General features: G+C 35.1%; 1 protein-coding gene across 4 annotated transcripts in view; it reads right to left on the bottom strand.

Annotated features, from left to right (window-relative positions):
• The window catches only part of LOC110466977 (colorectal mutant cancer protein-like), an 83,008-nt gene that overhangs the window by 21,327 nt on the left and 44,140 nt on the right, over window positions 1-17,541 (bottom strand). For all 4 annotated transcript variants that reach the window (XM_021523810.1, XM_021523813.1, XM_021523811.1 and 1 more), the window contains 4 exons: window positions 11,671-11,784; window positions 7,155-7,297; window positions 4,661-4,770; window positions 2,280-2,458 (listed from right to left, as the gene is read on the bottom strand). In XM_021523810.1, coding sequence (XP_021379485.1) covers window positions 2,280-2,458; window positions 4,661-4,770; window positions 7,155-7,297; window positions 11,671-11,784 — 546 coding nt within the window. The remainder of the gene's footprint in view (window positions 1-2,279; window positions 2,459-4,660; window positions 4,771-7,154; window positions 7,298-11,670; window positions 11,785-17,541) is intronic.

Raw genomic sequence — 17,541 nt, 5'->3', positions numbered from 1 at the left:
TAATAGATTGTTATACTATTGCTGTAATAGATTGTTATACTATCGCTGTAATAGATTGTTATACTATTGCTATAATAGATTGTTATACTATTGCTGTAATAGATTGTTATACTATTGCTGTGATAGATTGTTATACTACTGCTGTATTAGATTGTTATACTATCACTGTAATAGATTGGAATACTATCACTGTAATAGATTGTAATACTATTGCTGTAATAGATTGTTATACTATCACTGTAATAGATTCTTATACTATCACTGTAATAGATTCTTATACTATCACTGTAATAGATTGTTATACTATTGCTGTAATAGATTGTTATACTATCGCTGTAACTGATTGAGGTACCTGGTCAAGGGAAGTGTACTAGCCCAAATGTGCTACAGTTACACCCAAATGAATGTTCAGGGGAGGTTACTGTGTATAGAAAAACGGCAGTGCAGTGGGACAGGAATCCTTAAAGGGAAAACCCTCAACAAAGCCTCAGGTTTGAAAGTTCCCCGGGAGGAATTTCCCTTCCCTACACCCCTGGGTATGAAAGAGTCTAATTTTATTTTATTTTACCTTATAGATAATTCTAATATTTTATATTGCAGGTTTAAAATATATTCATTTAGTTTTGCACTGCTGTGCTCGATGAAACGTCCTTAAATGACCTTAGCTGTTGATAGGACGCTAAACCCTGGTCAATCAATCAATTGTGCTAGATGCATATATATCTTTTATGTGATTTGTTTGTCAATTTTTATCGTCATACATTAAGTGTAATTTCAGTCATAATGTAATTATGAAATTGAATTGATTAATAAAACTCTTTGAGAAGTGCAGATTTTTGTTGGTCAGCAAACAATTATTTTAATTCAGGCCAAACCTGTTCAACAGCAAAATGTGTAATAAATTTGCTTTTAAGGTGCATTAAGGCCCCTATGTTGCCCTCAAAACGAAGATCTTATATAATGTATTAAAAATAACTGCATCAAACTGTCAGAGAAATAATGACAATATGGAAATAAAACAGAAATTGAATTCTTGATTTTAAAAAAAGTATATGAATGAGGAGTGTAATTCCCACCAGAGCTTCAGTATTTCAGGATTTTTTTTTTAGGTACACAGAAAGTCATCATGAAATGGTAGAATTCCAGTCACAAGGCCTGAGACATAGAAAATGAAGCCCACTTCTGACTTTCTTCCGTGACAGATTCACCTCGGAGGATACACATCACGTTATAATTTACACAATTTATTGATTTCTTTGTCCTAATGTTATTCCAGAAGTCAGTCTGCTATATGATAGAATCAAGCATATCGTAAGGCAGTGATGTTGCACTGGTCGACTGGAATGTGCAGACCTACTTAATTCAGGACTTCTAGAAAGGCATTCTACTCAATATGATTACGTAGACTTCATAATCAAGATTACTCTAGAACATGACATTTGTCTTAGAACTTCTTTAGATTTTTTTTAATTTTAAATCAAATAAGACTGCATGTGATTGAGTTCTCCTGTTAATGAGGCAGAAAAGATAGAAAAATTTAATAAAATACCATTAATACTATTTCTATTTTCAACAAAAGCATTGAACATGCATGTTTACAAATAAGGATTGATTTTTTTTTTTTTTCAATGTTCATGCCAATATACAATTATATTTGCAAGAACATTGAAAAATGCTATTAAATACATATATAAAAATTCTAATTTTATAGTTATTATTGATCTAATATAGGTATTCCCATATATTTTCAAAAGCTGTGTGTCATCTTTTGAAATGAGATTCTTGGAACAGCCTAACATCGCCAAAATGTTTGCTTCCTGTAATTGTCTTATCTTATTTGAGGTGGGAGAAGCTTCAAAACGATGCTGATCAAACTTCGTTCATAGCCCTATGAACAGAATTTCTTCTGGGAATGCTTATAGAGGAACTTGCGGTGGAAATGTAAATATATTATTATTAATACACCAATAAGTCATTTATTTCAGTCTGAGACTTGTTTCTCATTGTTACTTGAACTGGTATGGATTTCCCTGATAGGAAGTCTTCTAATAACATACATGCAGTTTTCCACTGCTATATTTCAACATGGGGTTTTTCAATGCTACTGAAACATGAGAATTTCCCACTGCTATTTATAGACTTAGGGGTTTTTCACTGCTACTGAAACATGCGAATTTCCCACTGCTATTTATAGACTTAGGGGTTTTCCACTGCTAATGAAACATGAGAATTTCCCACTGCTATTTATAGATTTTCCACATTTCTTTTTACAATATTACCTCAAGAGCCTTCTCTTCAATACTATCATCCTCTCCTGTTTCATTAGTATCCTCTTCAAGATCGACATCCTCCTGGTCGTCCACGACAACTGACGCGATCCGCTTTCGCTCATCAATGGTGCTCTCTAACTCAGTGACAACACGTGAGAGTTCAGAGTTCAGGTCATTTCCAGCCTCAACTATAAAGAGAATGTTTACTTTTACAATCAACTCATGTGAATGCAACATGAGTAAGTTGTGATCCCTCTTTGGTTTTAACTCTTTCCCAGTTAAATAGATAACAAGGACGCAGTAAAACCATATAAAACTAGCATTCTGTCAAACTTTAAATCACAGTCAATCTTAACACAATACAGTAAAAACTTGATATAATGCCCCTCGTTTATATACAGTAAAACCTTGATATAATGCCCCTCGTTTATATACAGTAAAACTTGATATAATGCCCCTCGTTTATATACAGTAAAACCTCGATATAATGCCCCTAGTTTATATACAGTAAAACTTGATATAATGCCTCTTATTTATATACAGTAATACCTTGATATAATGCCCCTTGTTTATATACAGTAAAACCTCGATATAATGCCCCTCGTTTATATACAGTAAAACTTGATATAATGCCCCTCGTTTATATACAGTGAAACCTCGATATAATGCCCCTCGTTTATATACAGTGAAACCTCGATATAATGCCCCTCGTTTATATACAGTAAAACTTGATATAATGCCCCTCGTTTATATACAGTGAAACCTTGATATAATGCCCCTTGTTTATATACAGTAAAACCTCGATATAATGCCCCTCGTTTATATACAGTAAAACTTGATATAATGCCTCTTATTTATATACAGTAATACCTTGATATAATGCCCCTTGTTTATATACAGTAAAACCTCGATATAATGCCCCTCGTTTATATACAGTGAAACCTCGATATAATGCCCCTCGTTTATATACAGTAAAACTTGATATAATGCCTCTTATTTATATACAGTAAAACCTTGATATAATGCCCCTTGTTTATATACAGTAAAACCTTGATATAATGCCCCTCGTTTATATATAGTAAAATTTTGATATAATGCCCCTTATTTATATACAGTAAAACCTTGATATAATGCCCCTCGTTTATATACAGTAAAGCCTTGATATAAGGTCCCTTGTTTATATACAGTAAAAACTTGATATAATGCCCCTCGTTTAAATACAGTAAAACCTTGATATAATGCCCCTCGTTTATATACAGTGAAACCTCGATATAATGCCCCTCGTTTATATACAGTAAAAACTCGATATAATACCCATCGTTTATATACAGTAAAAACTTAATATAATGCCCCTCGTTTATATACAGTAAAAACTTGATATAATGCCCCTCGTTTAAATACAGTAAAACCTTGATATAATGCCCCTCGTTTATATACAGTAAAAACTTGATATAATGCCCCTCGTTTAAATACAGTAAAAACTTGATATAATGCCCCTCGTTTATATACAGTAAAAACTTGATATAATGCCCCTCGTTTAAATACAGTAAAACCTTGATATAATGCCCCTCGTTTATATACAGTAAAAACTTGATATAATGCCCCTCGTTTAAATACAGTAAAACCTTGATATAATGCCCCTCGTTTATATACAGTAAAAACTTGATATAATGCCCCTCGTTTAAATACAGTAAAACCTTGATATAATGCCCCTCGTTTATATACAGTAAAAACTTGATATAATGCCCCTCGTTTAAATACAGTAAAACCTTGATATAATGCCCCTCGTTTATATACAGTAAAAACTTGATATAATGCCCCTCGTTTAAATACAGTAAAACCTTGATATAATGCCCCTCGTTTATATACAGTGAAACCTCGATATAATGCCCCTTGTTTATATACAGTAAAACCTCGATATAATGCCCCTCGTTTATATACAGTGAAAACTCGATATAATGCCCCTCGTTTATATACAGTAAAAACTCGATATAATACCCCTCGTTTATATACAGTAAAAACTTGATATAATGCCCCTCATTTCATTTGCCACTTTGTTTACCAGCAACACATTTCAATGTCCTTTTTTCTCATTTTCTTTTCATGCCAAACTATCTCTGTACAAATGGTGGTAGTATAATGAGATTTTACGGTACATCACGTGACTCAGTGATATCTGTGACACTGACATTCGCCTCCTCAAATCATTACCACCTATATAGCTACCTGGTGTATGTACCATATACTCGCCATCGATACGTCACCCATAAACACTTAATGGTTGTGATACATAACCTATCTACAATTCATACTTACCAACCTGAAGAAAACATTTACAGATATGATGTATGACCTCTTTGACCTTTCTGACACTGTGACCTATGACCTACCGATGCTAGCCTGTGACTCCCCGGCGATGTTGTCCCGCGTGCTGCCACCATTGTTACTTTTGTTACTGTGTACAGCAGCATCCGATTCCTCCACATATTCCTCCTCCTCCCTGGAGAACAGAATCATGTTATACCAGGGCAGGCACAGTATACATTTCCTAAAATGTTATACCCCCCCTCCCATCCTCTCCCCTCAGTATTCCGTCTTTCGTATTGCAGAGTTATCTGCTCTTGTGAGCAGGTATTGATTGTTATGTCATTAGTTTATGTGAGAAAATTACATTGTTTTCACAAAAATTTATGATGTTACTCTCACAAACAAGTGACGTAACAATTGATTCCTGCTCACAAGAGCAGATAACTCTGCAATACGAAAAGACGGTATACTTTTATTACAATAAACCTTTTTATAAGGATCGAACAGCATATTTCAACTTCAACCTGGAACAGCCTAATGTCACCAAAATGTTTGATTCTAACGGTTGTTTCATGTTATTCGAGGTGGCAGGATATTTAAGCTTCAAAATGACACTGATCAAATTGTTTTCATAGTTCTTTGAAAGCAATTTTTCTGGTAATGCTTACAGAGGAACTTACAGCAGAAATGTAAATATTACAACATGAAAGGCATACTGTAAGACAATAAACTTTTTTTACGAGACATACAACAATACATTTTTGTATCGACACAACATGATAATGTTCTTAATCATTGCCACACAGCAACTTTATGTCCACAAATTAATTAAAAGTGTTTACTCCAAGCATTAGTGGGTTTTTTTTCTACAAATATGCTTTCGGTCATTTTAACGCGGTGGTGATGGGGTGGGCAGACATTTTTCAGCCAACAGCAGGCAATCTTTTAAAAACTGCTAGGAGAATCTGATTGATTGCCTGTTCTCTTGAATTATGAAATATTGATAGATTTAAGTACTTTTATCATTGGTCAGCATTAACAGCTTGATTGATAAATCATTAAGTGTATTACCAAATATTGAAAGTAACATTTCCTATGACACAGAACACATTTATCAAAGATCAAGTAAAAAATACACAATGTTTGCAACAAGATTTGAGGCAGAACTATCCTGAAAGGTACATTAAATACAGTAAAGAGTAACTTTCAAGAAAAATCAAATATTGTTATATTAGCGAGAAACCTCCAAATAAAAAGTATTTTTAAGTTGACAAATCTTAATTCAAAGGCAAATATACAGTAACATTTGCTACTGATTTAAAGATGACAAATCTTAAACCAAGAACACATTTTTAAGTGTTTTTAAGTTGACAAGTCTTTCACCAAAACCAATATTATAAGTTGACACATCTTTAAACCCAGTGCACATTTTTTTAAGTTGACAAATCTTTAACCAAAAGCACATTTTAAGTGTTTTTAACTTGACAAGCCTTTAACCAAAAGATTACAGAAGTGTTTTTAACTTGACAAATTGTTAACCAAAGCACATTCTTAATTTAACAAATTCATAACCAAGATTATTTTAAAGTTGACAAAACATTGAGCGGGTCTGACATTATCAACACCATGAAGTGGGCATCTTGTCCTGTTGGACGCCAATCAATATTGTAAGACAACGATGCTCAATTTTTATTTCCGACAGCTACACAGATCAATGTTCTGATTGGCCAGTTAGTGTTTCCATCGCCGTAGGAACACAACTGAAGGAGTAATAGTCCAATTCTTGTTAAAGTCAGGAAAAAACCCAAAACGTTGATTATGCAATCAGCCCCAATGTTGATGAGAGGGAGAGGCTGTAAGCCAGCGTGTAATTAGCTGACTGACACGTTGCCTGATGGTGGCAGTGATGGGTGCTAGTTATATCAGCAGCAATGATGTGGCGAAAGATGGTCAGAGTAATTTATAATAACAAACAACAGGCCAAATAGGCCTGTATCTCCAAGAACTCTCGCACTATTAGTATACGCAAATCTCATTTCTACAAAGTGGTGTGTATTTAGCAGTTCTCACTGGTAGGGCTCTCCCCAACCCTTAGAAACTTGAATTACAATAGAACTAGATTTTTTTTCCCCGATTGCTTCTTAAGCCGTTTTAATGCATTGAATGTAGAAAACATTTGATTTGTCATTTTGTACGACATCCAGCTGTTTTAGGTTTTTAGCATATCTGACCGAGGCTATCAACAGATCATATTGTCAATTCAATTCAAAATTGCATTTGTCATCCAGACAACATACGTTTAAAGGATCAAAATGTAAATAAACAAAATAATAATACAACTATATGTACATTTTTATGAAAAAGTTTGCTTCATGCTTATAATCACATGTCAAACTTGGTAATTAATTGTACTAAACATGATTTTTTTTTTATATTTTTTTTTTTTTTTGCACAAACCATTTTTTACAGTTTTTCAAATTCAAAATTAGCAAATGGAATATTTTGAAAAGGTAATTGTAAGAGTCAATATAGGGAGAAGCGACCTTGACCTTGGGTCTGTGTGACTTTGACACTCACTTGATAACGTTGATGTGGTGACGTTCAATCTTTTTACGAAGTTCTGCGATGACAGAATGTAGCTCCGTGATTCTTTCCTCATATCGGCTGGTCGTCTGTTCTAGCCTGTCCTCACAGTCTCGCTGGAAGTAAAGTCTGTCAGTCTGCAACAAGAAACACAGAAAACACGTGTAAAGTGACGGTTTCTCATTCATCTGAATTTGGTTAACATAATAATTAAGAGTAATTAGTCCAAAGTCATATTTTCTGGAAAACAATCAGACACGGTCAAATCAACAGCTACATGTTATCCTCCAGAAAAAGAAAACTTCAGGGAGCAACAGCGAAACTCCTGAGGATAGGATACATTATGATGTACAGCAAATCTTCATTATTATGACATCATTCTTACAGAGAAATTTTGGCATTATAAAGGGGTGTGGCAATAGATAGAGGGAAGTGTACAAAGGTATTCTTAAGACAAGAATTACGCGTAATTATATGTCTCGCCTGTCCCCGCTTTGAGCATAAGATTCAATGTGTCAAGAATTGTAAGTTTGAGCCGAAGTTCGGAATTTTATATTTTATAAAGAAGTTTGGCAATACATCAACATGAAGGTATAAAAGGTACAAGTGCTAATTTTAATGGGAGATGGCCATTACAGATGTCCCCTAAACTAACCGCACATTCAGAAAAACAAATGAAAATAGGTGAACGGAAGTCATGTTAGCATACCAAATTTGAGCAAAATCAAACTATATGTGAATTTCGACCAATCATGCTGAAGCCAGTAAATGAAGACTGTGTTGTCAGATCAGAAAACGGATGCCGCGGTTGAGTTTGCAGTGCCAAATTACATGTACTTACCAAATTTGATTGAAATCGAACAATAACTGAATTTCGACTAATCAGAAGCCAGTATAGGTGACCATTATGTCAAATCAGAAAATGGATAATGTGGTTGAGTTTGCTGTGACAAAATACACCTACATACAAAATTTGAGCGAAATCGACCAATATCTGAATTTCGACCAATCAGAAGTCAATTATACACTAACCATGTTGTCAAATCACAAACTGGACGCTGTAGTTGAGTTTGCAATGCTAAAATACACTAACATACTAATTTTTAGCGAATTTGAACAGTAGCTGAATTTCGACCAATTAGAACCAAATATACAGCAGCCATTTTTGTCAAATCAGAAAACGGATGTCGCGACTGCATGCATTAAACATCAAATTGCAGTGGAGCTATTGTTAATCGGTAATCACTGTTATAATGTTGGCTAATGACTGCATTGTGGTGTTGAGAAGTGTCAATAATTTTTCGCTGAAGCATGGCGATCCTAACCTAGCCTATTGTCCGGGATCAGACGGCATCAGTGGTTTTTCCCTCTGGTCAACTTACCTGTAACAAGAGGACCATGGGCCTAAACGGTCACCTGAGTCCTACAGTATTTATTTTTGTTGTTGAAATATGTACCAATTTGAGTACAAAATAGTTAAGTATAATGTTAACTTAACTTTGTCAGGACCATGAGTTGATCATTCCTACAAAGTTTCAGTTCAATCGGCCCAGTAGAACTTGACTTTAAGTTTGATATAGTTTTTCAAAATGGCTGTCATGGTGGCCATATTGGATTTCTGATCGACCCAAAAAATAACAACACTTTGTCAGGACCATGAGTCGATCATTCCTACAAAGTTTCAGTTCAATCGGCCCCGCAGAACTTGACTTTAAGTTTGAAATAGTTTTTCAAAATGGCGCCCGTGGCGGCCATATTGGATTTCTGATCGACCCGAAAAATAACAACACTTTGTCAGGACCATGAGTTGATCATTCCTACCAGGTTTCAGTTCAATCAGCCCAGTAGAACTTGACTTTAAGTTTGAAATAGTTTTTCATAATGGCGGCCGTGGCGGCCATATTGGATTTCTGATCGACCCGAAAAATTACAACACTTGGTCAGGGAGATGTCAGTAACCTTCCCATGAAATATTAATGAAATCCCTTTGCCAGTATTTCAGTTTAAATTGAAAATGTAAAATGTTCACGGACGACGGATGCGGAGGACGACGGACGAAGACGATTAGCAATAGGTCACCTGAGCTTTAGCTGTTAAAATGTTACCTGTGCCCAGCTAGTGTTTTTGGTAATTGATAACCCAAGAATGAATTGTTCCTGCATATAATGTGCACCCCCTTTTTGACATGGCGATATTTACCTAAAAAAGTGCCCACTATACGCGCAGATTTACGGTAACGAAATGCAAAGATAAAAGTATAATCCAGGTTTGGTTATGACAGCACATATATACTTTGTGAGATATTAAACTCAACCCCCAGCTAAACGAAAAACTTTAACATGGCCCAATTCATTAACAAAGTCCAATTAACAGTAAATTTCTGTTAAAATTCTGAATCTAAAATGTGTGTTTGGATGGCTATATATAGATACAAGTATATTACAGGTTCCATTTTGATAGCTTATGTACTTAGAGAGAAATTTAGAGTTTAACAGAAATATTGGCTCCGTCGCAGGCGAGACAAAAATGAGAAAAACGGACATTGAAATATGTGGAAGGTAAACAAAGTGGCAAATGAAACGAGGGGCATTACCATATTTTACCGGCAATAAGGCCCTCCCCCCCTCCCGAGAAAAAAGATTGGCCAAAAGTGTGTGTGTGGGTATATCAAGGTTTCACTGTATATAATCGAGGAGCATTACCATATTTTACCGGCAATAAGCCCCCCCCCCCATCCCCTCCTGAGAAAAGAGATTGGCCAAAAGTGTGTGTGTGGGTATATCGAGGTTTCACTGTATATAAACGAGGGGCATTATATCGAGGTTTTACTGTATATAAACAAGGGGCATTATATCAAGGTTTCACTATATATAAACGAGGGGCATTATATCAAGTTTTACTGTATATAAATGAGGGGCAATATATCAAGTTTTACTGTATATAAACGAGGGGCATTATATCAAGGTTTCACTGTATATAATCGAGGAGCATTACCATATTTTACCGGCAATAAGCCCCCCCCCCCATCCCCTCCTGAGAAAAGAGATTGGCCAAAAGGGTGTGTGTGGGTATATCGAGGTTTCACTGTATATAAACGAGGGGCATTATATCAAGATTTCACTATATATAAATGAGGGGCATTATATCAAGGTTTCACTGTATATAAACGAGGGGCATTATATCGAGGTTTCACTGTATATAAACGAGGGGCATTATATCGAGGTTTCACTGTATATAAATGAGGGGCATTATATCAAGATTTCACTATATATAAATGAGGGGCATTATATCAAAGTTTTACTGTATATAAACGAGGGGCATTATATCGAGGTTTCACTTTATATAAACGAGGGGCATTATATCAAGGTTTCACTTTATATAAACGAGGGGTATTATATCGAGGTTTCACTTTATATAATCGAGGGGTATTATATCGAGGTTTCACTGTATATAAACGAGGGGTATTATATCGAGATTTCACTTTATATAAACGAGGGGCATTATATCGAGATTTCACTGTATATAATCGAGGGGTATTATATCGAGGTTTCACTGTATATAAACGAGGGGTATTATATCAAGGTTTCACTGTATAAAAACGAGGGGTATTATATCGAGGTTTCACTGTATATAAACGAGGGGTATTATATCGAGGTTTCACTGTATATAAACGAGGGGTATTATATCGAGGTTTCACTGTATATAAACGAGNNATTATATCGAGGTTTTACTGTATATAAACGAGGGGTATTATATCGAGGTTTCACTGTATATAATCGAGAGGTATTATATCGAGGTTTTACTGTATATAAACGAGGGGTATTATATCGAGGTTTCACTGTATAAAAACGAGGGGTATTATATCGAGGTTTTACTGTATATAAACAAGGGGCATTATATCGAGGTTTTACTGTATATAAACGAGGGGCATTATATCGAGGTTTTACTGTATATCAATGAGGGGCATTATATCGAGGTTTCACTGTATATAATCGAGAGGTATTATATCGAGGTTTTACTGTATATAAACGAGGGGTATTATATCGAGGTTTCACTGTATATAAACAAGGGGCATTATATCGAGGTTTCACTGTATATAAACGAGGGGTATTATATAGAGGTTTCACTGTATAAAAACGAGGGGCATTATATCGAGGTTTTACGGTATATAAACAAGCGGCATTATATCGAGGTTTCACTGTATATAAACGAGGGTATTATATCGAGGTTTCACTGTATAAAAACGAGGGGCATTATATCGAGGTTTCACGGTATATAAACAAGCGGCATTATATCGAGGCTTCACTGTATATAAACGAGGGGCATTATATCGAGATTTCACTGTATATAAATGAGGGGCATTATATTGAGGTTTTACTGTATATAAACGAGGGGCATTATATCAAGGCTTCACTGTATATAAACGAGGGGCATTATATCGAGGTTTCACTGTTTGCAATATTCAACATACATATACAAACAGAATTGTAATCATAGTTAACAAATCTACCTGTGACTTGTTGAGTTGTTTTTCCAAACTGTCTCGTTCACCAGTGAGAAATTGAAATCGGTTGTTCAACTCGATTAGCTCCCCTTTCAATGATGTGATTGCAGCCAGGTGGAGCTGTAAACAGAAAACAAAGTTACATGAAACATGTGTCAACAACCTATAGATGTAGATAAATTGTACATCATTGTATAATATAATTAACAGGAGAACCAACACAATTCTAGGCGAAGGAGTCTAACGTCCTGTAGGTGATGGCTGGTAGATGGCCTCAGACCATAAATACACTCCCAGGTCGTTAAGTACACAAATGTAGTGCATAAGGACATTTCAGGTCAGTTACTAAATAAATTTTCCTGTCTGATCTATGACAGATTTTTACAGTTTTTTACATAGAATTGTTCAACAATATCTATACTAGTGATTCAAATTTTTTTGACACAGTTTCCATCTTTGTATTCGCAGCAGGACACAATGAGTGATGAGGCTTGCACAGTGATATTTTCTGATTTTTGGTATTTTCCCCTATACATTCAAATGAAATTATCTTTCTTAAATGCCGGTCATGAGGTACTTTCCAGCTCACTGTATGTACAGTTTGAATAGACCTACAATATGAAATGGGAACCAGATCCTGCACAAAGTTTTAAAAATATTTTAATTTCATTTTTCCTTTGGTAGTAACATATAGTAGAATTAATTGTGGTCTGAGGCCAGATGTCTCAGTGGAGGATCCAAGGTGGATACCGGAGTTTTCTAGAAGAGCTCCATAGAAGGGAGGTAACTACAAGTAGGTAAGAGATGGAGCGTCGGATGGTGTTGATGCTCCATCTCTTACCTACTTGTAATACACTGACTATTGTGTTATAGAGCATTGTGACACATGTAAGTTTATAACAGCACTAACCCATGTGCCATCCTCCATACTCTAGGGGATTACGGTGCACTTTCGCACTCTGCACCCCTGGAATATGTAAATTTATAACAGCACCAACCTGTGTGCATAATTTCCAACTCTGCCGATTTGGGTGACTTCAGATTTGGGAAACGTAGAATATTAATTCCAGCCAGTAAATTTACACTTAATAACTACTATATGCCCCCAACCCACCAACAACTACTGTATGAGATGTCAGGAAAATCATAATGTCTCAAATTTCTAATATTTATTGTTATCAAATTCATGGAACTGGAATGTGACTCTTAATTTACTAGTTCAAATTTCCACGGAATTGATATTTTTTACAATACAATAAAACTTCTATAAATCAAACTTATTCACATAATAAAAAAATTCAATGTGTTGAACTTTCAACAAAGACCAAATTGTTTCTTTATTCACTTGTATAACACTAATGATATTTCATTCATAAATCAAAATGTTTTAAGTCAAATTTCTCCTTGTTTCAAATTATAATCAAGGTCCGATCATTATGAAAACATTGAAAATTACAACTTGAAGTAAATCAATTACCTGTACAAGAACATTGAAATGTCTCATGGTCATTTTAACCTAAACAGGCAAACTATAGTGTATACATATATATAAATACATTTTTTCTAATAACATGAAATCCAATATTTACAGATTCAAATTAAATTTCTTGCCTTGTGTTCTGTCACTTAACATTTGATCTTATACAGTGTCTACAGTCTCTCAAAGATGTTCAAAGTTCAACATCTGTGATTCAACATCTCGATGTTTCAATTTTTTTCTGATGGTCAAAGCAAAGTTTGAAACAGTTCAAGATTGACTTTACCTCTGCTATTTGATGAATTTACTATGTAGTAGTACTGATAATAAAAATATAACACACAAAAAATATTGTCATGTGATCATGAAATAATCCACAAAGGATTACAATTAAATCTATCTATAAAATATACAGTGAATTCCATGAATGCTACAAGACTTGGAATTCCAACCATCTGCATCTCCTAAGTTCTTATCATAAAATTGCATCAGAATAAAGCATTCCACTGACCAAGGTCACTTTTCCTATTTGTTGTCTTGGTGATCAACAAACAGAAACTCTTTCCCAAAAATTTGAACATCCACTTTGTATAAACATGTTTTCCCCAATATACCATTAGCCATTACTGCTTTATAACATGCAAACATTGTAACTGATGGATATGTTCCAAATGCCCCACAGGGAAGCATTCCCATCCCAGATTACACAGAACTTCTGAGAACCCATAATTATCTACAACTATACTCAATGGAACTGTTGCCAATTTATTTACTAAAATAATCGTTAGACAGTCTTCAGATGTCCTACCATTTTCAGAACAGATTGATAGCGGCATTCCACCTAGAAATGGAACTATGTAAATCAGTTTGGTGCTCAGTCATTAACTCATTCACCCCTGAAATTTCAAAATGAACTCTTCTAACCTTTTGAATTGGAAGAGTTCAAATGTGTCATTAGGGGTGAATGAGTTAATAAATACCAAGTCAAACATGTTGAATCAATGAAGAAAATCTAGCAAGTTACCATTATTCAGACTGTACTGGATGGAACAGTATTTTACTTCTATTAAAACGAATAAAATCTCAGTTGAAAGTATATAAGATGCTTTGGCACATTGCTAAGTAGAATATGTATCTGGTTTTTTTTTTTATTATTCCAGTTAATAAACACAATTATAATGTGTTGGTTTTTAATAGGATTTAATAGGATACATGATGGATGCAGGCAATTACTTGCCTCTAGGTCCATATCATATAATATAACAATTTTAATTTAAAAATCACTCCCGTTGTTAGATTTGTAGCTAGCTAAGTGATTAAATTTCAGTTCAAGTTTTTGTTGTGAAAGAATGAAGTGATGAAGGTTGAAAGTGAGCCGTGAGACTGGCTTTAACTCATTCACCCCTACGTTTTTAAACTGGCCTTGCCCAGTCTTTCATCTGGTACGGTTCAAATGTGACTTTAGGGGTGAATGGGTTAGAAAAGATGGGGATCAGAGTCATTTATTTTGAAGGTAAGTTGTTCCAGTCAATGCTAGTGTGTGAAATAAAGGAATAACTAAAAAGGTCTGTGTGTATTTGTCTGTGACAGCCTAGAGTTCCTCTGTTTGATTGGAGCAGTATTTTTTTCATTATTGATGTTTATTCTTTGGTTTGTTTGGAGTTTTACATCCTGTTAACAGCTATGGTCATTTAAGGACGTGCCAGGTTTTGGGTGGTGGAGGAAAACTGGAGTACCTGGAGAAAAACCACCGACCTGCAGCTTGTACCTGGCAACTTGTTTTATCCTTTGGAGGGTTTTCCACTAATAAGTTAAACCAAAACGTTGCATTAAACCAAAGTGTCATTTGGACTCTTCGCTTGACAAAGAAAACAGCTCGCGAAATTAAGTTTTTAATTACTGCTGGTGTTCTAAACAAACTTAGCCGATATTATTCATACAATACAGATGAACCTCATTGTGAAAAGTGACAACTTGATTGGTTATACATCACTATAAAAGATTCAAGCTCTTCCCAAAAACTCTGTTTCAAGCTCAAATTTGTTTCAAAGTATCATTATAAATTGCCACACATTTCAAGGTCTAAACAAACCCTAATTAAACTGACACATGTTTCAAGCACAGGTTAAAGCAGTAGGAAACCTATTAACCCTTTCACCCCTATGTAACTTTAGTAGACTCAACCATGCATTGATCTGGATGGGACCAATATGGTCTACAGTGGTGAACAGGTTAATATTTCTACAAACACAAGGTTTTGATAAAAAGTGAGGCCAAGATGATAAAAATAAGTGTCGGAGCCGTTTCAGATATTTTGTTGTTAGTTTGTTAGTTTGAGGAAAAGCATTAGGAAAATATAACCAGTTACCAGAATGTAGATTGACATGTGATCATAAACAACAGACTAGTTGTGTCCTAAACACAGACACTGCGTTCAGGGCCTGTGTTCATGAAAGCATTCTCGTGCCCAGCTAGTGTTTGTCGCCAAATCAGCAGTCATGACCATAGATTACCAATTTTAATCATTTTAGAGTAGGTAAAAATTGTGTCGCCAAAGCATTTCATTCTTTGAGTCTTCAATCTTATCATATATGACCAACGACTCCAAACAAAACTATTTGAAGGGAGGTAATCCAATATGGCAGATCAGAAACTCGAGAACGATAACCCAAGAATGAATGTTCCTGTGTATAGTGTGCACCCCCTTTTTGACATTATTAACCTAAAAAAGTGTTCACTACACCTGCAAATTTAAGGTAATTGATTTCACAGGGAAACAAGAAAAACATTTCAAAAAGAATTATGGCAAGGTTTTAAATGTTCGAGGTAGTAAATTTGAAAACAGAGTCCTGTGTTATAAGTCTCACTTGTTATATTCTTGATTGTTCATCAACAGTTAAAACAGAGAAACAGATAAATAGACAGCAAACGTAACGGTTCGACAACAATAATCTAAATGTAATATTGAAACGAAACAGAAACGAAACGTAGCCTTATTAATGAAATCAGAACAATACGAAACAGAACGAAATATAACGAAGTGATGGATATTTCGTCGATAATCAGAGTTTTGTAACTTACTAAACGGGTAAAGATTCCTGAAAGGAACTCTGAAGTTCTGACCATTTATCAACAATTTAATATAGAAATCTGCAGTCATCAAAACCTTGAGCCTTATGTGTAACAAGCGGTCGTTCCGTGTTTAAATGTATCATTTACGGGTATAAATCCAGACGGACCTGCAAATGTTTATGCAGGCCTTGCAAGGCTTTGTCAAGGCTCGCCTGAAAGCAGTATCAGATTACTAGGTCCGACCTTATTTAATAAACGAACAACTGTGGTCCGACCGGTTCAGCCGTTTGGATCACGATAAGTGAAACTGGCCCTGGCCTCAATATCACGCTACTAATTCCCACACTTTTCTGATGCAGCAATATTTGCTATGTGTTTCTTTAAAAATTGTAATACAAAGGAACATTTAATTGTTTTCCTGTTAAATACACCATATATATTTCACTCGTATGGCAGATGATACTGACATTTTCTCTTGTGATTCGCACATGTAAGAAAATATCAATATCCTGCCATACGAGTGAAATATATATCTATGAAATATATATCTTCTATGAAATATATATCTATGAAATATATATCTGTGAAATATATATCTATGAAATATATATCTGTGAAATATATATCTATGAAATATATATCTATGAAATATATATCTGTGAAATATATATTTATGAAATATATATCTATGAAATATATATAAGACGCTTAGATATCCTCTATTTGATACAGGATTACAAAATGGACTTCAATGTAAAATTTGGCATTTGAAGGTGACAGTATTTTAGCTATGTCCTTGACAATGTGACAGACGGACGGACGGACGGATGGACGGACGGACGGAGACAGACAGACAGACAAACAGACAGACAGACAGACAAGCAGACAGAGTGATAGATGGGGACCAAACCTTCCAAACCAAACCAAACCCCCCCCCTCCCCCCCTTACTTAGTTGTACCGATGGTGAACAAAACAAAACTGATGAATAGGCTGGTCAGGTGGAGCAGTGAATAACACACTCGCCTTTCACCAAGGTGGCCGGGGAAAGGTAATTGGGTTCATCTGCCTGACCACATAGGTTTTCTCCGGTGTCATGCATAAAAAGTACCCCCCTACCAAAAAGTATCCGGATACTTTTTATACCTGCATAAAATGTACCCCCCCTGCATAAAAAGTACCCCCCTTGTGATAAAAAAAATGTTTATCTATTTTCAAACCAATTAAGTTCAGGACTTCAACAGGACATTACAGGGGAATATTTATCCACCCCTACCCCACCAATCCCCACCCCCGGGGCCAGGAAATTATGCCAAAATTATTTTTAATC

Source organism: Mizuhopecten yessoensis, unplaced genomic scaffold (genome assembly GCF_002113885.1).
Source record: "Mizuhopecten yessoensis strain PY_sf001 unplaced genomic scaffold, ASM211388v2 scaffold11151, whole genome shotgun sequence".
In the NCBI taxonomy this organism is placed as follows: Eukaryota; Metazoa; Mollusca; class Bivalvia; order Pectinida; family Pectinidae; genus Mizuhopecten; species Mizuhopecten yessoensis.
The sequence above is the reverse complement of the archived record's forward strand: the minus strand, read 5'-3'. Positions and strand labels throughout refer to the sequence as shown.